Genomic DNA, 25,668 nt, shown 5'->3' with positions numbered 1-25,668 from the left:
TCTGGCTCTTTAGATGCTAAACGCTCCACTTGGTTCACCCGCTTCTCGCTAACAGTGCGTTTATAGGAGCTTTCTTTGCTGAAAGCAGCAGTCTAAGCTGATGAGAGTGGTGAGACTGAACTAACCAGTAAACCTGTGGGCTGTAAAACCAAAATAATTAGCTGAAAGATGCTAAAACACTCTGTAGCACTGGGGGAAACTGCTGAGTCTGATAATTCTCTGAGACTTTGAAAAATACACATTTGATTCATTATTATAAAAATATTGATTGGTACAGCTTTAAAGGATTCTAAAGGATTCATTCTTGATGATGGGTTAGTCAGCTTAGACTGAAATTCTATTTGATTTAGTTGTTTATTTGGTTCAGCCACTCCAGGTTGGGTGTTAGTGTTCTCACACTGTATTAAATCTGCTGGCATCCCAAGTGACAGTTCAGGAACTCCCAGACTCCCAGTGCTCTGGCTGGCACCTTTCTCATTAGCAACAACACACACATCACTGTGCTTTAGCAGTGGAAGTTCCTGTTCCTGTGAGTCCCCACACCATTGTCTGTTAACTGTGCCAAGTACATTACTTAGAAAACATATTTGACCTACCTAATAATGACAGGTAGGACACTTAAACTTCCACCAACACTTAAATAGGCATGGACTGGGAGAAGGTTATGGTAAAGGTGTATCTATTTTCCATCCAAGTCCTTGCTAACTTGCACTCCCATCATCCCTTGAGCCACATCCGAGGCCACAGGGATACCATGCAACACTCTTCCAGTCTCGACTGCCAGCCACTGTCACCATGACAACCCCCTTGAAGCTCGACAGGAGGTGGCTACGTGGACCTGCTTGTGAAAAGCCAGTCTGACAGAGTCGCCTTCTCTCTGTTTCTCCCTCCCTCCCTCCTTCCTTCTATCCCTGATTTGTACCTTATTCAAAGCTCACCCAGCTTTGAACCATTTGTACTGCTCTTGTCTCTGTTCTATCTCCTGGTTTTTCTCTCATTTGTGTCAGATTGCTGTTTGCTTTTCAGATGCTGTGATGTCTTCTTAACATGCTAAAGAGGTTATCAGTTCAGTTCAGCTGATTTTGCCCTATTATTGTGGCTCAATATTTGAAATTAAATTAATATGCAGCATGTTTTGAAAATGTAAAGAGTACTTCATAAATAAGTTCCCATCAGTCTTTCAAAGTGCTAGATACCATCTTCGGGTGCAAACGTTGGCACTGTATTCCCCCACTTTCGCTGTCACATAATCTGATTGGATTGACAGGCATCACATGACCACGGCATTGATCTTTATCTTCATCAGTCACTCAAGATGTTATTGCCAGTGATCAATAGTATGAGTATGAGTAATAATGTGAGCATCAAATAATGTGGAATAATTCACACCCCTGATTCTGAATGTAGAAGGGCTCTGCCTCTCTGCTGCCTGTGAAAGAGATGGGGTTTCCATGGAGACGGGAGGAGACTGTGTCTTCCACATTTCCCCCAGCATGATAGCTTGAAACACACACAGACACACACACACACACACACACACACACACACACACACACACACACACATTTGCAGTGGCTCAGCTGTAGTTTCCCCACCCTATATCACTTCTGCTTGTAACTTTGAACAGCAGAACCCCATTTATCTTAATCTCCCACATCTTGCAGTATTGAATAAGTTGTATCCTGTGGCTCTTCAGGGAGGTAAAGCCAGTTCTGTTTTCAACACAAATGCACATGTAGATTCAAACTGGTGACCTATGAGCATGACCTTTCCTCTCTAACGTTAAGGCTACTGCATGTTTAACCTCCTTATTTGTGTCTTGATAGGCAGTCCTTACTGCAGAAGACTAAGTCTGAGATGTATAAGAGAGTCATTTGCTTAAATAATCTGCACATATATTGAAAGAGACTATCTGAAAATCACATTAATGTGATAGGTTTATGTATTTTTTAGACTAGTGAATTATATTAATTTTAATTATGTTACATTACAGGCCCTTTGATTTTGCTTCAGCTCATGTTCCACACATTTGAAATGTTCTATTGGTATCTTTATCTTTTATTCAATTGGATATATGTTGGAGTTTTCAAATGAAATATATTCCAAATTTAGCCCCTTAAAACCCCACATATTTTGAGGTCATGAAAAAGTCAGAAACAAGCCATTTTTGGGGCCTTCGTCAAACTTTTCCCTAACTCATGTAATGCTTGCATGCACAAAGTGCACAACAACCCCCTTCAGTAAACCACTAATGTAGATAGGAAATCTATGCCTGGACCATCCATCTCCTGAATGAATCCCACCTCATCTCCTCTCCCTCTCAATTATTCATGCATTTCAGATGAAGAAGAGAATCCAGACTCAGCATCTATATTTAAACTCTTGCTGGTCTGTGGTGGCTATATAAATAGAAACAGTATAGGGTCTGGTCTGGCACACCAAAGGAGGCTGATTTCATCTGGAATTTTAACACAGTTTATGAGGATTGGAAGGAGATGAAAGACAGTTTAGTCAGTGTTGTGTGGAGGCATTTCTGGACTGAGGAAATATCACAGAGCAGTAATAGAGGTAAGGGAATGTGTGGAAAAGGTCAAACTGTTTCTGCTGTCCATTAACTGTGTAAAAAAATGTCTTATCTACATGACAGTCTTCCCTTTACACACAATAATCTCTCCCTAGCAATAGTGAAAAATATATATTTATATCTACATGTTATATATATTTATATTACATCTACATGTTATATACAAAGTATAAAGAGGCAACAGACATTTTTATGGAATATAGCTTCTATATTGTCTAAGGACAAATTTATAATGCAGTTCACGCAGTCTTGCAGTCCATAATAGTTCATTTATTGCAGAAATCAGAGAACGTCACGGTATACTCTGCAGACTGCAGCACAGAGAGAAAATGTAAACATGAGAGAAGCATTGATTTGAAACGCAAAGAGAGATGCAAACACACAAAGATACACACATAGCCCTGCTACACACACGTGCGCGCGCACACATACACTCATACGCACACACAGTCAATCAACAATGATGCCTGAATAGAAAGAAGGCAGCTGCAAGTCTCAGCATCACAGAAATGACAGTTGCCATGGTGACAGTGACAGTGAACTTTTAAACATTTTAGTGATGACAGAGAAAAGGAATTAAAAGAGAAACAGAAAGAGTACAAAAACATGAGAACAACAAGAGAAACAAAGATAAGACTTGAGCAACCTAGACTGAAAGATGTGAATGTCATGTATTTTATTCACAGAGTAAAAGCAATGCAAAGCAAGATTTCTCTTAATCCTGAACTCAAACACATGCTTACTGCAGATATTACCACTGAAGTGGTGTAACATTACACTGAGTCCATATTTCACAGTTTGTGAGAGCTCAGATCAGTGGCCATTCAGTGTCAGTGCTGTTAATCCCTTTGAAAATTACACTCAGATTAATGTAAATCCTTGAAGTTTGGGTAATTGGACAGCCATAGGCATTTGATTTCTGTATTTAAAACAGTCTCTGTTATGTATGTTTGTATTGATCCTGAAACTATTCAATAGCCAATCTGACTGTGACATAACCAGCTGCACGTGTGAGAACATACTGTAGCATTCCACCAAGACCAGCACAATATATACTGTGTAATTCAGTCACTGCTGCATGTGCAGGAGACCCTGTGCTGTACTAATGTAAACAAATGTGGATGAATATAATTGATTGTTCTCTAAGCCCCACCTTCCTTAGTTACTGTTGCTATGTCTATCAAGCTTTCCATTTTAGCATTATACATATGCAAGTTTACAATGATAGTGATGGCAGATTTACTGCCAACATGTTTTAAAATGAGAACCCTGTAAAAGGGTCTTAAATATGCACTTGAGGGCCATATAAATCATACTGTGCTGAAGGACTGAGGGTAATGGTACATTTATGCTATATTGAATGGCTGGGAAGATCGGAAAGATTACTATGCTAAGGACTTGCGAGTGTTCACGTCATCTGACAACTCAGGAAGGTTGTATAATAACAGAGTTGGTTGTATAAGGGTTTAAAATACTGTGCATTGACAAAATAACATTATGTCCATTAAATTAGGGTTTAATTACATTGAATGATATATGTTGATGTGAGACGTCCATGTTTGCTTGGTTTTCAGGCGATTCAGTATTTTTAAGTGCCAAGTTGGATATATCAGAGCTTTCAGAAAAATCCCAGTTTCCCAGTCACAATTACTACTTAGAGGTTGATGTAAATGTTATTCACAAGTCTGAATCTTGTAATTACTGTAACTCCGATATGACATGAATACAGCATAAACATAAAGCTGACGGGCAAAAAGCCATCACCGGTTGATGATCAAGACATGAAAATAAGAAACAGCATTGTTCTTGCATTGCAGTGTAGAGCTAGCTATATTTCAAGTATAATAAGGAAAAATTCACTATCAGACAGTTTTGTTGTAGCATAACGCTGTTTTTCTGCTTAGATTACATTATTGGACCAGTAACGTAATGCTATCTTGGAGAAAGTGTTTTACTGGGGTTGCTGGAGTGTTAACTTCCCCAAATCCAAGAAAGAACCAGACAGAGGTGCTAACATTACGCTACACACTAATATAGTAGCATCCATGACTAGCTACCACACAGTCATGACATACTACACAGTGGGTACTATTGTGAACAGGTCTTTTTTTATATAACCCGTAACCCCGACGAATAATGTAGTATGAAATGCTGCTGGGCTTTGGAAGGTTCTCCTGTAGGTAGTAAACTACTTCACTGGATATGCTCAAATTAGTGCATTTTGATGCATTTTAAAGTAGCATTAAGTGCCTGTGATAAGTGTTTGAGACTGAGTGTGGCTGCATTTGGGCTTGCATGCACAAACCTGAAAGAAGTCCCAGGCCAGGTGAAAGTGCTCATCAAGGTGAAAGGCTTCTCGCACCAGTAATGAAGAGCTCTCTCACTACTCTCACAATCAGCCATTGGATTGATGAATGTTTCTCCTTCACCTTAGTGGATTCTATTTCTGCCTCTGGCCCTCACACTTTCCTCAAAGTCATTCATTCACCTTTCCACACAACCTGCACAGTGGAGTGAAATATACCAATGAGGAAAGCAGCAACGACAAGCAGAGCAGCATCTGGACTTGTGAGTTCTGATTTATAAACCCTGCAAGTTGTTCTGTGCACACATACATGGTACCGTAGATGTTGAGGATTTGATATAGTGTGCAGGGGGTCGCATATCAAAGTAATGGTGACATGGTCTTTCTGCAGGGCCACGGCCAACAGGTGCCTCAGTGATGTGTGTGTAACAAATGGTAAAGAAAGAAAATCATAAAAAAATCACATGTACCTGACATAGAGGTTACATGTCCCATAAATCACCGCATAGCACACATATAAATGTCATAATATAGACTACAGCTTTTATGCACATACTGGTTGGCAGCGAAAACATACCACAATATATTGCAGAAATCTTTTTTTAATGGAGCAAAGCCTGTGAACTAATTCAGGCAGACAACTCGAGTTGTGCTCCTACACTCGGCTGCATGACACACTCTACTTGATGCAACATACAGTGTATCCAATGCACCCTCTGCAATGAAGTAGTCTATGTCTCAGCTGAAAATGTCGTGTCCACTATTCTACTCTGCTGCAATGCTCATTTGCAAACTCTGCTGTAACACTGATGCAAACACTGTTCTTACAGCAGTAAGAACAGTGTACAATCTCTTTCTGTAGGGTCCGATTCTAAGTTACTCTGGAGGAGGGTTTATTATTGACACTATCCAACCTTTGCTGTGCTGAGCTTGGTCTAAGGGCTTAGGGAGTAGTGAGGTCAGAGCCAAGATACCAAATATCAACTCAGAGTACACATAATAAATTCAATCCACATGGGTTAACTGACCAAAGTGGTTATTTTCTACTTCACTGGACAGTGTGCAGTGGAGAAAGTGAGGAATGACATCTCACAACAGTCCCACATTGGATCCAGATCCATCATGGTGTGCATCTTCACCAAGTGAGCCTCGGTGATACTCCTGGATGTGAGCTTATCGTTCGCTGAATGTGCTTTGCTCAGTGTGTATTGTAGTGACTCATATTTACAGATATTATTAATGACAATGAGTCTGTTTGTAATGATATTATATGATAAAAGTAAAACAAATCAAATTTGAATTTAGTCTTAGGTTTCAGTTTATACTTTTGAAATTTTGTGCATGAAACTTACACTTTTCTTCCTGTTTGTTCTTTTGTATTTCGTTTTGGATTTAAATCCTATTACACTTGAAGTCCCCCTCCACTGAAAAAAGGATTTTTCTCATTGTTACTCTTGTTGGATGTTTGACCTTCACTGAACTGAATAATGTATGTGCAGAGTTTGAGACTTGAAGGCTGTTTCCACATCCATCTGCTGAAAGTGGAAAGTTTCTCTGCGTTCACTTTAAACCTCAGTTTAAGGCATATATGGAGGAGCATGATTTGTCACATCACATCTAGTTTGGAAGCCAATCATGGTCCAGTATACAACTGTGCTGTGGAAACTTGAAGCCTCCAGTGCACAAACATTGAGAGTGGACTTTACAGTGAAGGAGACATCTTGTGTCTAGCAAATAAACTTTTAAAATGAACCATATTTGCATATTCATAGTTCTGGATTTTTAAAGACAGAGAAGGAAGAGAAGTCATTTGAAGGATTTTAACATGGTAATTAGACTTTGTTTTGTGGAAAAAACACATCAGACACACATTATTGTTCCAAGCAGAGTATTTTATATGTCTTAATACATGTCTGGAGGGGATCTTTAATAAATGTATAGCCTCTTCATTCATTAAAATGTAACCACTGTTTTGGCTGAGGGCTCCGGCAGAAACAAACAAACAGAAAAACGAAAGCAAACCAGCAAGCATTGCAGGTAGAGTAGCTTGTTGTTTGTACCCTGCAGCATTCTGCTAATTCACTGTTTAACTCACAATCACTGAGACAGAGGATATTTATTGCAGCCATGCTAACTTTCCAGAATTGTGAAATCAACAAAACTCTCAGCACATTATTACAGACCCCAAACTCCCTGCTGATTGTGAGAAAAAGGGAACTTTGTTGCTCAAAGTCTTCAAACTTGTCGTTGTTGCACAAGCAACTTCACTATATCTTCCACAGCGTCATACTGTGCTATACATTTGTGTGATTCAGCAGTTGTGACAATCATTGACGAGTGCTCTCCTTGAGGCACTGATTCAGAAGAAGTGACATAGAGTTTCTATATGAATCACTGGCTCACACACTTGCACGGTACACCTGTAAGTCTATGAGTGAGACATGATTTTACTGGACAGTACAGACTCCCTCCAACTGTAAGTTTATAACTACTATGTCTTCAATAAAATATGTACTAACTGCTACATTGCCAAAGCCCTCTTTTTTTCAAAAATTGTCATAAATGAAACACATAATTCTAGTGTATATGGCCAATTACAGTGGTTTTTCTCATGTCAATCACAGATTAGACTATATTTTATGTATTTTGGAGCTTAAATATTATATAAATACTATGTTCAGATTGCTTTATCAGTCTTTTTCCATCTCAGACTGCCAAATACTTTGTGATTATTTTTGCTCACTATATGCATTTTCACCCATGAACAGGAGGGCATCTGTCTCCCAGAATGACTTTGTTGCAAACACTTGTCTACCGAGACAGATTTGTGTCTTCGATGCCGCACTTTTGTTTTCTGCGCTCAAAGTAGAAACAAGCGACTAACCAGATGCTTTTGTTCTTTTAGCCTCTGGAAATATGGCTGATTGTTCCACATATGAGCCTGGCTCCTTAGGATTTAATCTGTTACAAAGAAAAAAAACAAACAAACTCCAATGCCTAATATTCTCAGTTAAAGTGATTATCGAAGGCTTTTTTTCCAAACAGAGATTTCAGGTTTTTCAGGTTCAACTGAATCTAACTTGCTAGGAGTTGTACACGTTAGTCAAGAGTTAGTCATGCTGTAGAATCTATCGTCACTTAAACCCAGTGTGAATGTGCATATATGTTGACATATTAAATTTTCTGCACTTTCCAGGTTCCCAAATTTAAAACATGATATGTTTTTAGACATATAAAAATACACTGCTTTGTATAATAATTTTTGTCTGATATGGTTTTTCTTCAAAAAAGTTAAAGTTAGAAATTCTTGAAATGACATCTACTCTATGACTGGCTTCTAAACTAGTTGTGATATCACAAACACACTGAGGTTTAAAGTGAGCACAGATAAATTTTCCCCCTTTAGCAGGTGAACGTGTAAACAGCATTCTAGTGTCAAACTCTGCACATACATCAGAGAAGGTCAAACATCCAACTGAGGGAACAATATAAAAAACACATTTTTGAGTGGAGGGGTACCTCAGCTTATTTCAGTATAATAAATGACCTTACATATGGTCTAATATATTAGCCTTCTGGGAACTTGAGTATTTCATTACAAAGTTGACAATGTGAGCGTCATTTTTATATCCTTTTTAGAATAATAACAATCCAGAAAAACTCAGTCAACTCACTTTTCATCAGGTGAAGGTATGCTAAAATTAAATTAGCTAATGAGTAATATGGTTCTGATATCACGATAGGAATATGCGTTTTTTTCATAAATATAGTAATATTTCTGTGTGTGATGATCACAGTCACGATCCTATGATGCGTATTGATTCCCACACCAATAAAAACTGGAAATCTACCAAATTATTAATTTGAGCAATACTATAACGTCATACACTGTGTTCTGCATTATCACTCTATTCAACTATCGTCATCTGTTAGATTCCATTTTCCTCTTAGTCATAAACCTGCTTCCACATTTTCTATTTCTCAGCCTACATGTCTCACAGTAATTTTCTCTTTAATGTTTACAGTCTCAAACTCACCAGCTCTCTTGATCTATATCTCTGCATTTTCTCCTTTATAGTCTTTGCTCCTCAGGCTTCCCTCCTCTTGGGGACAGTGACGTCTGAGTGTCTTTTGCTCAATGCTCACATTACAGCTCAACTCCAAATTGAATGAACAAAGGAGCTGTCTAGCTTTGCAGTGGCAATGCACGATTCATGACCACCTCCCATCCATTATACAACCTCAAAGCCATTTCTATGGAACGAGGATGTATTCAGATTTAGTATTCTTTCCTGTCCTTCCTAGAACTATGAAGTTTGCATTAGCTTCAAGATTGTTTCTCTGATAACCGCTGTCATGTAATTTATAAGACAGCTTTTAGGTATAGCAGTTTTACTCACTATACAGGCAGAACATGTCCACTGAAAAATATTCAGCAATAGTAAATAGAGCAAAACGAACTGTCTTTACAAAACCTATTCTGCAGCAGTGAGACATATCAAGGCGGGGCCTCACTGCAAGCCTGAAAAGCTCAGATGACAACAAATCCTGAGCCATCCACTACAAAATGCATGACATGACTTGTAAAATTCTCGCAAACACGACTCAACCGCTACACTCTCAGACCGCTGCACATTAACAGTGAATGAGCATTAAAACATGCAGCGCAATGTCCCAACAGCAACTAAATACTCCCCAATTTTTCCCAAAACCCCCCTGTCCAACATTAACCAATAATATTACAGTAATAAAATAGTGGAAATATATAACTGGAAAGCATAATATTGATAATCATAATTTACACTGTGGCTTGATCTTTCTATCTTTGGTCATAATGGCATGCACCCTCATCACATCAGGTGATAATTACCATCACCAGGGTGGTTATGTAATAACCTCGGTTCATCCATTTGTTTGTTTGTTTATGTGTGACTGAATCAGCATGAATTTTTTCCATGAATATTCACTCTCTTAAGAAGAAGACACATCAATTTTGGAGACCCCGTGTGGCGTTCCCTTTATTCACTATAAACTATCCCTTTCCCACACTATCACCATCAGACATTCGACTTTCTAATGAGTGTATCTCCTGACCTGACGCAAAATGTTTGTGATGCACATCCATGCTCCCAACAGGGAGAAATCCACTAATACTGAGAACGCTACCACCATTCTCACACTGTCACCATCAGGCCAAACTTCTGCTTCTCTAAAAAAAAAAAAAAAACTATATTGTTTAATCTACACAGCAAACTGTTGACTGTGACAGTAACAGCTAAGCAGGGAGATTATCAGGCCTTAGTGGACATCTGCACTCTACTGAGTGTTTTCTTGTTTGAAAAAACTATTTAAACATTTCAAAGCTACCAAAGATTCTAACAGCAAACTATCAGACCAAAATCAACAAGTTCTATAGACAAAGACAACAGCTGACCAGTCCACACCTGCTAGCATTTCAATAATTGGGTTAATACAACTGTATGAACATGAAACTGTACTGTATAGATAGCTTTAAAGCTGCATTAATCAATATTTTATATATTGATTAGTGGAACAATTGACTACCTATAATGTGAAAACAGTCACTCATAGTGACAAATCCACAGAAAAATGATCTCATAAGTCTACAGTTCCCCAATCTTTCAGCACATTGTTTCGGTTTTATGGCCCAAAACTTTACAGTTTTGGTTCACATCTCACCACTTTCATTAGCATCGTTTTCTACCGTAGCTGGCAGCTGTTTGTAGTGAAAAAAAATCTGACAAACCCACTGTACATTACCTGCTCAGCACCAAATCAGACCAGACAAAGTTAGCGGCTACCAGGTGAGCACAGTTAAGCCAAAGGGTCGAATATTTTAAGTCCAACATTCACTCTCCATTGAAGAGTTAATATCGGACATACATTTGTCAAGTCACCAGAAACACAACTTCCAGTGAATGCTAATGTTGCTCTGTGTCTGCTGCATGTATAAACAGGCCACTGTTTGCTAACCATACCTACGAGAAAAGTTGATATGTTAATGTTGTGTTTACAGCGTGTTCCACTGCCCCCATGTGGCCAAACAAATATTACTGGAGATTTCAAACTCCATGGATTGAGATATATAATCCAAAAACTTGTCACCAAAGTAACTTGGCTGAGTATATTTTTGTTTTTCTCCCACAAAGTTGATACAATCTTCACCATATGTGAGGAGAGGCATCCAGGATGCCTTTATCATGGCTGATAAACATAGTTTTGGTACTCCAAACTGTTTGGCAGTAATATGCAAATTAATTTGGCAATGAGAATGCAGGATGAGGAAGGGAGCCATCTCGCTGCATTATAAGATCATGATCATAATTACTCAGCGGCATGGGTGTAGATTTGGGCATAGACAGTAGGGACATGTCCCTGCCAAAGTTAAGGAGTTACTGAATTGTCCCTACCAACATTTTTAGCTATCTCAAACAATATAATGGCAACCTGCAAGGTCTATGTGAGTTGCCAGGTTTGTGTGTTTTCTACAAACGGCTATTTTATGCTGACTGACATGAGCAGGTTACGGTGGATACTTGACCAGATGATCTGGCAACCTGCTCTGTATGTACTACATCTTGTTTGCTAGCAATACCCAAGGCTTCAGCCATGACTTCAGCATGGTGGAGGTAAAAGCTAGCATCTGTGTAAGATGAATGAACCATAGTCAATTTTAAGTTGTTGGTAATGTTATTTTAAACAATTTAAACATCATAGAATTAAATAAAATATAGTGTTCGCTGGATATAACTTACACCTGTCAATTCCCTTTATATTTCAATTTTAGGCATTGCAGTACATGTTAGTTTGCTCGTTTTAAACATGCAGTGCAGAACTTTTGTCTCCCCTTTCTGGCAGTAGAGTAATTACACAAACACTGTCGAAACGTGCTTACATAGCCTCCACCGTAGCCTACTCCGTCACTACTGTTGTGGCTGTAAAACAGTGGATAAATTGTTTTGAGCGTCACACAACCCCCACGAAATGACTTGTTTCACCATCAGAATTTGATCCATTCAGTACAATAACATTTGGAAAGTCTAGAAGAGCCGCACAAATAAATTATTTTCTCTCCATTCAAGTTTGCGGAGAAAACCAGAAATTAGCCAGAAGTCTCTGGTGTGCATACTCTATGGTTACAAAAAACATCGGAGCAAATTTCCAAATAGGCGTTATTTGGATAAACTGAAAACCTTGGAAATCTAAATGGTTACTTTTTTGCCTGAAAAAATATTAAAACTTAAAGTGACATATAAACAGTTCTACACTGAAAATTACAACAGCTTTTAGCCTGTTGCGACAGATTTACATCGTGTTTAGCATCTCGACCCATCCTGACAGATGCCCTCGGGTATTTTTCATCAGACTGTTATTTCGAGAATATTCTGTAATCAAATCTTAGTGAACAACGTTAATGTTTGACAGTATATTCTTGTGCAGCCATAATGTGTAACATAATGTCGCCATCCCTCCCCCTCTCCCTTTTCATTAGTGGATCATATGTTAAGTCACTATTGAATGGGTCATTATTTAATCATAGACATTATTTATATGCAAGTATTCGCAGGATGCCCAACTAATTAGATTATATGTGAATTCCATGCATCATTATATCAGGAAAATCCAGGCGGCAGCCCCACAGAGGATACACAGGCAGGTGGGACTGCAGGCTCTCAGGTGAGCCCTGACGCCAAAGTGAAATGTCTGGTTGTGAATTCATAAGGTGATTACAGAATACATACTACCTACTGTAAGTTTCTGAGATGTTTTTAACATGGGTTAATGTTTGAGCCTTTGCTGTTGCTCTGTCACAAATTCACCATTGTATTAGCAGCATAAAACTCTTCAGTGGTCTAAATCAACAGACTTGAACTTGACATTGAAGCTACTATTAAATAGTATACCATAGTGGTATATACTATAAAAGTAATTAAGGAGATTTAGATTGTCTAATTCATACATCAACTTATCATTGCATGATCTGCAGGGAACACAATCAAACTCGGGACTCAGGTGAAGTCTAACAGCAGCTTAGAGGAGTGATTCCCTACCTTTTTTGTAAGATGCACCCCCACAGCCCAGTCAGATGAACTCAAGTACCTGTTCATCAACACCACCATTTATGTTCCAAATGTGTTCATTTGAATTCATTTCAAACTGGATGTTATTTAATTATTAATCATATAAAAGTGGATATAATATTTGATGCTACAATCTTTTCATACAACTGAACTGTCAATGTTTAGTTCAGTTGGAGCGGCAAAAGCTGAATGTTCCAACCATTTATCTATATTCTGTTTATCCATTTCATCTCCTCTGCTCGCTTGCTAACTAGTTTTCACACACTCTCAATTGCAATAACACCTAAATTAATTGTTATAACAGACTTAATATGCAGATGTATTTTTTAATCAAATCATTAATTCAAATTTTTCAAATTAGTTGAGCTACTCTACAATCTCTCCACGTACCCCCTGGCAACAGCAGAAGTACCCCCAGGAATACAAGTACCCCTGATTGGGAATTGCTGGCTTAGAGATAAGATTTATTACTTCTCTTAGACATACATAGAGGTGGTAATGCTACACATTTACTCTATCACACTATTTTGTGATTGCATTGTAATACAGAGACCAAATTTATTTTTTAATCTTATGTATTAAACTCAAACTTCGGTTCGCATACAAAGTATAAAACATTAAAATAAATATGCAGTGACATTGACAATCACCATTTTGCCTTGTATGAATGTAAGACTTATTTTAAGTCAGACTCCTGATGACATCGTCATCATCAAATCAATACAGTTTATTTAATAAAGAAAAGTTTTCAGAAAAAAATCTTACCCTACAGCATTTAAAATATGTAGGTTGCACAGTTTTCCATGTCGCTATTCCTTCATAATGACTCCAGAAATGACCAGTCCATATTCTGTTTTAAATATAATTACTTGTTGCTGTCAGCATAACTTAAAACCACTTAATTTTAAAAGGCAAAAATGATTAACAATTTATTCAACAATGAAACAATAATTTAATGATGCTCTGATAAACCTGATGCATGATACATTACTTCTTGTGATGATCAGTTGTTTTCATTTTGCATGAGATTTTGAGTTCAAAATTAGACACTTTGTGTTGAAGCTTTTGTACATTAAAGCTCTGTTTTTTTACCCAAATTGACCCAAGGGCAGTAGTAAAATATTGTAAATGGTCATGTATTTAATGTATTTGTAGATACAAAACAAACATTTATTGTTTTTGCTTCACATCTAAGAGGCAAACAGTGAGGGTCAGATTGATCCAAAGGCAAGGTAGAATCAGGTCAGCTACAATGACATGGACATTTTTTTAGAGGCACAGCAGCAAGCATCAGGTCTCAGCCAGTTTGTCAATATTCAATAATAATTAATGGAACTCAAGATACAGAAGGAAAAAAGCAATTGTCAGTGTGCCTTAGATACATAGACCACAACCTTGTTTCCCAGGAAGTCTTTATTGGCTTGTACTATATGAGGCACTTGGAACAACTGGAGCAGAGATTGCAGAAATAGCCATTGATGTCCTTTTGAGGTTTAACCTTCCCACATCTGGATTGCATGGTCAAACCTATGGTGCAGCCAATATGTCTGGGAAGTACACAGCAGCACAGGCAATGTTGAAGAGAAAGCAGCTTTATGTGCACTGTGGTGCACACTGTGTAAACCTCATCACATAACATGCTTGCAGTGCATCTCCTTTGATTTGTGACTCATGAACAGTGCATTCATGAGCTGGGAACTCTCAGTAACCAGTCAGGAAAATTCAAAGCAGTATTTGAGGGACAAACAAAACCAGAGAACTGAAACCTCTGTGTCCAACCAGGTGGATGGTTTGGGAGAAGGCTGTTACTGTTGTTCTCAGTCTGGTCAGTATTAGAGTGTGTTTTTGAGTTTGGGGGAAATGGCCCGTTGTGGTTCAGACAGAACAGATAGAAAGGGAAAACTGTCCTTGGTCTATTTCTAGCATCAGGGGTAATTGGGGAGCTAGAATGCTTAAACAAGTTGCTGCAGAAGAAAACACAGACCACTGCAGGCATGCAGGCTGCAGCAGAATATGTGAACTCCACTCTGCAAACTAAAAGGAATGAGGAACACTTTTAGAGAGTGTTTGACAAGGCATCGTCTGTGGTGCACTCCTTGGATATGGGGCTATACAAATCCCTCACCAAAAACAGCCCCCAAAAAGATACACTGGTGGAGCAGCTCAGTGTAAGGCCAAAATCACCAGAAGAATATTACAGGGCTGAATATTACAAGGTGTTAGATACTGCGGATATGCAGTTCAAATAATGGTTTATTCAGGCAGATATGCAAGTCTTGTACAATTAGAGAATGTTGTCCTCACTGGGGAAATGAACGATGTTGGCTGTCAATACCCAGAGCTTAACAAAGAGAATCTCTAAGTCCAAGTATCCATGTTCATCTCAGTGAACAAGTACAAGTCCAGCTGTGAAGCTGCAGATATCCCAAAAACAATGCCTCTTGAGGTTACAGGTTTGTTTGATGAGGTTCAAACTCTTGTTAGGCTGCTGTTGGTTATCCCTGTGGCCTCAGCTGAGGCTGAAAGAAGTTTCAGTGAACTTAGGAGACTGAAAACTTGGCTCAGGTCAACAATCTCACAAATGTGTCTTAACATTGCAGTGTGTCATGTCCATCAAGAAAAACTTGATGCCACTGACCTCAGAGTTGTTTGTCAGCAATTTGTGTCAGTAAATGAGAGGCGAAGACATGTGTTTGGTTCTTTTACATAAAAGAGGACACAAGCTGAGCACTGGAGTACAAGCAGTGTCGGAGAAATCAGGAGATTTTGTACAGTAGCCTACTAATTTATTGAAAATAAGTAAAATGTTGTTTTTGTGTTCTGTTTGTTGTGTTGCTTATATGTCTATAGTGCTTGTTGTATGGTCTGGTACTTTAATGGTAGATTTAGGTTATATACTGGTACACATCCATCAAGTGATGCCAGAATACTTTCTGAAATGTATTTCTGGTTTCTGTTCCTACCTGTGATTGTTTGTTTTGTGTAGACTTAACATGACATGTAGCTGTGAACAGTGTTTAATTCCAGTGTTTCATGTAAGTGGTATTAGGAAGATTCAAAGTGCATCAGGTTGCATCTGTACACACAGTTTATTGATTTTCATTTGTTGGTTAAAACACTGTAGCACATTCCTTTCTGGTTATTTTTATTTACTGTATTCTCTAGTAAAATTATTACAATAAATCTATCATGTCAATTTTATTTTTATTTAAATTAATATAATTTGAATTCACTTTAGTTTAAGATGTACACCAATAAAATAAACAGTAAAATATCTTTTCAAATGCATAGAAAATCCATATGATACAAGTCATGTTTTGGCAGGTTAGCAAATAGCTACTTATGAAATGAAGCAAATATTTTACAGAATGTGTGCATGTGCATGTGTGTGTATGACATAGATAGCATGTTTACACACTACTATGTATTTGGTCATATGACAAAAAAATGTCCCTACCAATGTTAAAACCAAACCTACGCCCTTGCTGAGCAGACACACAAATCCTCAATGTTCCACCATCCATCTGGCCAAAGTCACTCTATGGCTCACAACTTTGTTTGACACATTGAAAAAGTTCAATGAAAAAAAAAATTCTGTTATGAAATCTATGAAACTTTGTTAAATAATATGGTCTGTCAATTCGGTAAAATCCACTGCCATGACTTAGAGTTTTGTCATAAGCTTCACTATTAAGTCTAAGTCTAAAAACAGCAGCTCGGGTCCAACGCTTTGGCTCTCAAACCTTTGAATGTGCAGGTGTGTAGGCTCTGTTAGGTATTTTACTGTCAATTCTTCATGAATACATTTTTGGCACATAAAGTAGTAATATAAGTTACACCATTAATTACGTTTATGTAAAGAACGTTTTAGTCATAATGCCAGCCTTAATCTCCTGAGGTGTTCAGTCTGTTTGACTGGGCTAGCTGTGTGTATGTGTGTGTGTGTAGAAAAGGGGGGTAGAGAGAGAGAAAGTAGTGACAGTGAGTTATTTTTAAACAGGGTGATTTAACATAATCATAAGACTCCATTATAAACCCCAGGGATGGTGGTTCACTTGGTTAAAAACTGAGTACCATGCAAGTATAGGTGTGCGTGTATATTTGCTTGTGCTCTCTTGATTGTGACAACAAAATCGGTCATAGGTCAGAGCTGTTAATCAATAGCACAGCTCTTAACTGTCCATAAATCCACACCTTTAGCACACTACAGCAAAAAACTGAAATATGGACAAAATAGCTTGAGGTTCTTGAGTTCATTTCACTTTAACCTTCAGAGGTTGCAGCAGAGTTTTTATAGCTGTATTTGAATCTAACTTCGGGGTATGTTAGAAGAGACATAACCAGTCAGAGGCACTGCTGTTGATGTGGAGACACTGTGACAGGCAGAGAGAGTAACCCGTATGAAAGCAATCGCTGGGACACTCAATCTCTGAGTACACATGATCCCAGCTTATATCTCTGCACCACACAGACCCAGAAAAGGGACAAATAACCTGGGAAACACTGATATGTCATTTCCCCTTAATCCACTATCAAGCACAAATTTGTACCGCACAGTCATTCTGCAGCTTCCTGCCGGAGAGATACTCGATACTCTCTGTATTACTGCTCTGTCTGTCTGTGGTCTTTGTAACATGTAGGACGGAAAGAGTTTACAAGACGATAAATCCTGTAGCTACCTCAGAGACACATACTAAAGATATAATGGTCACAATAAAAGAGAAGCACCTTCAGCCCAAGCATCAACTCCACTAATGTAGATGGATGATAGCAAATTTGACAAAGGGGTTGAATCACCAGTGTGCTCTGCCATTGTTATGAGGACCTTGTTTAGAGATTACCAATATATTTATACTCTTTATAGAATATGCAATGTGTGTCAAACACAAAACATGTTGTATCATTTTTAACTGTGTTTTATTTTATTTTAGTAACTGGCAATGGTCTGTATAATGTTGGTCGTTAATGCTTTCACATCACATCATTGTCCACAATGAAACCAAGTCTATATCTTATCCTGTAGCACTAAACTAGCAAATATAAAGCATATAATGCTGTATAAAATCTGTATGAAAGTGACCAGAATTGTCGTCAGAAGTAAAAAAAAATTCCCTTTAACAACAATCCCCTTTGTTCTTATACAGAGTTAACAAAATATGGTGCATGACTATTATAGATTGTTAACGATGGTAATGTTGTTCACTCAGTTGGTCCATCCAACACGTCTTGAGCAAGAGAACTACAAAGTGCTTGGCTGGATTTCCATGAATATTGATTCATAAGCAGTGACCCCTTTTCTCTAGTGCCAAAGGCCAAAATTTCCACTTACATACACAAAATATTAAAATATAAAAAACAGATTGTCATAACATTTCCTTTAACACATAAACTCTCCCCAGAGGATGAGCCCTGTTTCGTTGACCCCATGAGCATTCTCTTAATGCTACTCATGACAAAATGTTTTAAATTAGTACACAAGATATCCTCTAATTGAATGAGCTGATTGCAGAGAAATTTGGAGGGAGTTCTGACTGATGCCAGCAAAAAGTGCATCACAGTAGTCAGCAGGCGGGAAATGTGCGGTTTTATGTAAGCAGGAGCAGGAGACAAAAATGACCACAGATTTTCTTGAGTTAAGAAAAAATATGACTGGGCAATGTTCTTCACTTGATCTTTTCTAGCAGTCTGCTCAGTACTTTGATTAGCAGCTTAGCTTCATTATCATCAAAATTTTGAGAAATTTTGGTAATCATCATTAGCGTTTAATGTTATTAAGGCAGACAAGAAGATAAGACTACTAGATCTGTTGGATTACATATATGGAGCATATAAATGTGTTATCCACACAGCAACAGAACGGATGTCATGCCTTCATATCACCTGACTGATGTAAATTGAAAATAAAAGGGCACCGAGAACGGACCCTTGGGGAACACCGCAATTAAACTTACTTACATGAAGAGATACATGCTTCTACTATCACAACAGAGGGGTCAATAGACAATAGAGGTCTGTTTTAAAGCAGTATCCTTGAGATGTTGGTGTAGGATATTGGAGAGACAAATCATGTTTTTTGTTAGATTAGAGCAGCACTCTAATCTAACAAAACCATTACAATGTCACCTCTATTAGCTATCAAAAGAAAGTTATTGGCGACCTTGACAAGCTCTAAAACCTGACTTCAAGCTATTAAAAAACGATCAGGACTGGATCTTCCACAGGATGAACCTGTGCTTCCTCCTCAAATGAGGTCATCTAGCCTCCCAGAAATGTGAGTCGATGAGGATTTCCTGAATGCTCCGACCTCTGCACAATGTATTACGGAATGCTAAAAATGGCAAAGGATACACGTATCCAAATTCAGGCAAAAGAAAACTGTATCCATAATAGACATTTGTGGGACATGTGTTGTTGGCCTTTTATTACATACTCAGTCTAGAAATGCAGACTTAATTGATGATCCAGCCACTGAATTGCAACACAGCATTTTTGGCAGGTGTTCATATGGCCTCCTTGTATACATCATCATCCATTTGACTGGCTGTGACTTTTCAGCTGTCAGAAATAGTGATAGATTTAGTGATAGGAATAGTGATAGATTAGTCTAGTTACTTCATGTCTTCAATTCTGCAGCAGACTGATAGAAATAAAGCCAAACCACATTTATATGTAATCTTAAGTGTGACATGAGAGGAGCATAACTGGAATTTGCTCCCTGCCATCTGATGCACAATACCCACTGACAGAGCGGGAATTGGTAATTCTTCATTTTTTGGATGCATGTAGGACAAGAATGTTTCACATTCAACATTCATGTTCGGCTTTGGAGAGGGAAATATTTTTGGATGAAGCCCCTGCTATTACATAAAATTCCTAATTTAATGTCAATCAAAATCTCATCTTATGCTGTAGGCTACAAAAGGAGAAAAAGATTTATATTGACGTCACTACTTTTTAAATGAATGCTTTGATTGTGATTGACAGTATAAAGAAGGAATATTTGCTTATTAATGATATACTCAGCATCCTAATCTGGTTATGTCTAACAGTCCTGGTATTATCTGGTATTACTAATGACAGAAACCACCCAAATCTGTGATGACGTTACATAAATGCTACTGTAGGTGAAAAAAGGCTTTTCTTGGCGCCGATCTGACTGTTAGCCGTTGCTTTGCCAGCGGTCAGACACAATCCTATTTTATGGTGACTCAAATCTGATTTGAGCAAGAGGCAGACAATACTGTGGCTCACAAAGAATGTAAACAGAGGAGAGGGGAGCTTCAAATTGGGCCTGGAGTCTCCTGGAGAATAATTAATGTGACATTTCCCTGACATTTAGTCGGAGGTATAGTGGAGGAGCCTGAAGATGGGGAGGAAGGAAGCAGAGATATGAGCCAGTAAGGGAAAAGAAAGACAGGAAGGACAGCAGAGCAGAAAGAACACAGACAGCAACACTGGCTTTTTCCAACAAAATATTGCAGCTGCTACTCGCTTTCATGTGTTGCTTGGTGCAGACATTAAAATACAGGAACTAAGCAGAAGTGCGATCACACACACACACACACACACACACACACACACACACACACACACACACACAGAAACACAAATAGACCTACTCTAATGTTCAGTACCCAGTCCTTCAATGATGATAAAATTGTACTTTTGTTGCTTGGTAACCATTTGTTTTGTGCTTGTCTCTAACATCCACCATCTGTTTATGGGCTGTTACACATACATTTACATCTCTGACCCAGGATAGGAGAGTACAGCTGATAAGCTAACACTAGGACAGTTTGTGGTTGAAGCTCAACCGCTCAACAAACCCACAATTTGTTCCAGCTTATTAAAAAAAACAACAAAGACAATACATCAACCCCTATCAATGCTTTTAGTATTTTGGTCTGTGGCTTTACATTGCCCTTTTAAGTTAATTAGGAATTGATAAAGTCTTCCTCTTGCTGTGTTGAGGTTGCTCTTTCTTCTGGCATGCCATCCTCTGCTCTAGGCATATGACTGCCAGACCAACAGCTGATGTGAATTTACAGCACGGCTAAACACTTTTTAATAGTAAGCGCTGCATCCACCCGTTAATTGGTGGCTATTGAGCGCTATAGATTTGCTGGGAACAATCTGCATATGCAATTTGCTGTGACATTATTCCAAGTTAGGAGTACCCATCTTGGTTAAGTACATCAAAACTAATCTCTGGTGATATTTTGATAAATTGCAGACGCATAGTAAACTCGGAGTGGTCATCTTCTTTTTGTAGGCAACAGCACTTTCTTAGGTTTAACACAATAAACATTGATTTTTACCTCCCTTTGATTCCCATGAAGAAGGCATTTCACTGACAGACTCACAGCACTCATCTCAGTCTGTTTGTGGGAGGCACTGACAGCTCTCACCAATCCCTCACCGCAAAGCATCATCCAGCACAAACTGCTAATAGTTTCATTTCCATTTCCTATACGACGATCGCTGCAAGCCAAACAAGGCATTGTGCTGCCTTTAAAATGTTATGAGCAGTGGTGGAAAGAGACAGTGTCCTCTTTGATCCCGCCAATCCAGCATAGAAGAGGGTGATCAAAGGCCGCTCGTGTTTAACACCACTATGGTCTCCCAGGTTGCAGTCGCACGTGTAGCTCTCTGAAAGGCCTGCTGAAGGGCCAACTCTGTCGTTTTGCATGGACTAAAGGTGAGCACAGCTGATAAAAGTCAGCAAAATAGAACGTGGCCTTCAGATAAGGAAATAATTTGCAGAAGAGTGAGAACCTCAACATTAAATTATGACTGGGGGCATTTAACACACAGCCGCTACAACCAAAATGCAGGGTTACATGCTCATTCAACCAGGTAGTGCATAATGTTAAACGCAACCATGTGGGTTTTTAAATCTAGCAGCTATATGCTGTCACAATTCTTTTTCCTATATTCCACTCTAATAAATTGCAAGAGTAGTATGCTTTCTCTTACTAATAAATGACTTGAGCTAACTCCACAGTTACTATCTAATCTTTCTCTAGCTTCTAGTCTCTAACATTCCTCTCTCACTTCAGTTGTTTATTAAAATACGAATGGTAATAGCTTGTCAAAACCATCTTCGATTGATCAAAAAGTGCTCCTCCCAAGCATAGATTTATCTGAATGATTCAAACAATCCTCAGTCATTTCTGACTCATTTATGTGCATAAAGATATAATTCAATATCACAGCCTCCTGCAGAATATCTCAAATTCAATTGGCCTAGGGCGATATGGGGCGGGTTTGTCACAAACAAACAACTGATAGAATGCAGGGAATATTACTTCAGGAGTCAAATATATTTCATGTTTTAAGCTAAGTGATGTTTAAAGAATTTATTGGACCTGTGTGACATAATATATGCATTTCTGGATTCATGTGCTTTTGTACATCTGAAGTTATCTGAAGTTGTATTTTTCTGTGTGTGATGGGTCTGGAGTGAAAAACAGACAAAGCTATTATTTTGTAAAGGTGAGATAATGATGACAGCTATGGACTTTTGTAACAAGTTTGGTAATAAGAGCATTACAGGAGATAGAGATAATGAACTCTATGTTATGTTTTAAAGATTATTGCAACAATAATGCAATCCAAGGAGCCCCTTTCACTGTTACCAAACTCATCTGGCTGTTACGGTAACTTTTGCACCTTTTTCTGGTTCTTGAAAAATGATAATGGCTAACATTCAAATCCCACACTGATAAATCCCATCCACTGACTTTCTCTATGATTGTCACGTTTTATTTTGTGTTCCAATCTTAATGTACAGTAAGTAAACAGCAAAAGCTACTGTAAATGTCCTTTAATGTCCTCTAATGTGTTATTGGGTCTGAAAAGAACAAAGTGCATCTTCAGTGGCGTTCTGTAAGTTATGGAAAGTGCAATTATCTATGTTCAGTTGCCCATGTTTCTCACAAGGAACACTTAGCAGTCCACAGTCAGATAAAGGTTGTGGTCTTGTGTTTGAGTATCGTTATGCTATAATAAAGCCTAAATGGTCTGAAAACCACAACATCGCACATTAGGTCATTTTAAAATGCCACACACAGCCGAAGGCACTTAGTTTACATCAGGATTGTGTTCATACCACACAACAATATGTCACAGTTTGCATGATTCTGTGTATGTGTATTTTGTGAATCTATGTGCAGGCCTGTACATGTCACCGTCATGCTAGAGGTAACGAATCACACTCTTATAACCAATATCCAATGACAGTTACCTTTGCTGCAACAGACGAGCTTGGCTTTTCCAGGAGGTCCCAAAGTTTCTTTCGCTTTTCAGCGCAGCAAGTGTTGTCAAACTCTTCTCCTTCTCTGTCTTTCAAGTTATCTGCCTCTCTTTTGAGCTCCTCATTCATTTGCTCCTTTTTCTGGTGGTACCTCGCCTGGCAACACGACTCCAGGTAGATTTCGTCGATGCCCCAATAGTCAAGTTCTTGACTGAACGACAGGGCGCACATTTCTTCCATCATGTGCAGCTTACCTGTGCGGTAAAAGTTCAGAATTGATGTGAACGCCCCTGGGTGTCGGTCGAAAAAGTACTCATTCTCCTCAAGGTTATAATCATCGCACACCTCCATCAGAGATTCATGGGTGTTGCAATCTCTTAACTTTCCCAAACGTGTTCGTGGTAGCCTATCTAACGTTCGCCACAAGACTTCATGTGGGAGGCCCCCAACATTCAACCTGACTCTGCGGAAACATGACTTGCTGCGAATGATGTCCACCGGCTCTGGTGGAAGCGATGACGTTGACCGGGAGCTGGCTTTATTGAACTCTGCCAAGGATTTCTCCATGATGACTTTAAGATGAGGAAGCAGGTGAATATCCAGGGCTATGGACTACAGTTGGTCCCGTTTACTTTCATTATTGTGTCTAAAGAAGTCCAAAAACAAAACAAAGAAATCATTAGTATTCTACAATTAGGCACAAGACTCTGAACTAATGTGGTGTTAATAGCTTGTGGTTTGGATCCCAGGAGTCCCAAGATAAGTTGGAGGAATTCACAAGAGGATTTAGGCAAGCAAATAAAAATATTTCTGTTACACAAACAAGCAGACTTTTCCCATTTTTTCTTTATTTTTTGTCATTTTCCTATAAAATACTGGATGCTTTCACCTCTTCATGTCTCTAAAAATCCCTCAAATGAGCCAATCCAAAAAGGCAAAATCACTCTTTGGTTGAACCTGCCCAAAGCTCACGTCCAAATAAAGGACATGGCTGTGACGATGGGTTACAAGAAAATATTGCTTCATTGCAAGGTATCACAAACCAGAAAGGTTGGAAACCCATTGGTTTAGCAACGTTTTCCAATTCTGGTGCTTCCTGGTCTCTTGTGCTAGTTGCTGAATCGATTATTAAAAACCAGCAAGGAACTGCAGGGTCTTGAAGACCAGACTTGAAAATCAATTGTTTAAAGGGCTCCAGGGCAGCAAAATAGAGACAAATAAACTGTTTTACTATAATTATTTCAGGGTATTTTACTGATAACTGTTATCACACCATCTACAGTGTTGTTCCAATATGAAACAGCAGAATCCTGAAGAGTTGAAAATCACAATTTTAAAGGGCTTCAGGGCAGGAAAATTAAGGGACTGATGAATGATTTATTATCTCTGGATATAAATTGCTGTTATCAAAGTATCTGTAGTACTATCAAATTTGATCTACTTTTGTAATTCTTTCCTGAGTCAACAATAACTATACCCTTAAATATGTGTTCTTGAGATGACTCACACCTGCTAACAGTCAGCAAAAGCATACATTTCTAATTCAGGAGTTCAACTAAAACAGGTATGCCTGTATATAACTCCCTGTCAATATATACAGTACATGAATACAACTTTCAAGCAAAACTTTAAAACCAACTGGCTCTGACTTATTATTTAGAGACATCTCCTTTATAAATAAGTGTTCTTTTATTAGAATACTAGTCTTAATAACAAAAAACCAATTTATCTTAGATGACATGCATGGCTGCACGCAGCCCAGAGGAAAAAAAGGATTCTGATTTCCTGATGTGACTTATTTGTTTGTTTGTTTGTTTGTTTGTTTGCATGTAGTGTGTTATCCCTAGCATTTCGGTTGATCTTTGCTCCTGCTCATTTGCCCATGCAGTGTGGGTGGGGACGCGGGACACCACAGTGATGAGTGTGGTACAAAGTGTGCGCTGTCCAGTCTAATGGTGCTGAAACGCCAGGAAGCGATGCTCATTCCCTGCATCGCGGCGAGCTCTCCTGACAAAGAGCCCAACATTTCATAAACCATTTAAGACTGCAGACGTGGCACCAGCTGCACATTTTGCACGCAGTTTAGTTTGAGTTTAGAAGGCGTGCAGCAACAACCTCAGGCCTGCAGATGTGATCATTGATCACTGTCACACAAAGTTTCTGATACTTCACAAACACAATTAGGCCTCAGCATTAACACATTACAATGCGCATGCAAAATAAACACAGAATTCATAACTGAGGGTGTAGAAATGGTTATGTCGGCTGTTGAACATGCAGTAACATGCTGCAGAGAAGCAGTAAAAAGAAATGTTAAATTGAAGAAGCCTCCACCCTTCGAGAAAATAAATTAGAATTTAAAGGAATCATTAAAAAAATATCGTTTCTTTCAGTGTACATATTGTACTATTATGCGTAGCTC

General features: G+C 38.5%; 1 protein-coding gene across 1 annotated transcript in view; it reads right to left on the bottom strand.

Moving 5' to 3' along the window:
- The window catches only part of kcnb1 (potassium voltage-gated channel, Shab-related subfamily, member 1), a 37,048-nt gene that overhangs the window by 10,321 nt on the left and 1,059 nt on the right, over positions 1-25,668 (bottom strand). Inside the window, exon 2 of the mRNA XM_044350214.1 lies at positions 23,238-23,892. Coding sequence (XP_044206149.1) covers positions 23,238-23,813 — 576 coding nt within the window. The 5' untranslated portion in view covers positions 23,814-23,892. The remainder of the gene's footprint in view (positions 1-23,237; positions 23,893-25,668) is intronic.

This window comes from Thunnus albacares, chromosome 4 (assembly GCF_914725855.1).
Source record: "Thunnus albacares chromosome 4, fThuAlb1.1, whole genome shotgun sequence".
In the NCBI taxonomy this organism is placed as follows: domain Eukaryota; kingdom Metazoa; phylum Chordata; class Actinopteri; order Scombriformes; family Scombridae; genus Thunnus; species Thunnus albacares.
Note: the sequence above shows the minus strand (reverse complement) of the source record. Positions and strands in the feature narration are given on the sequence as shown.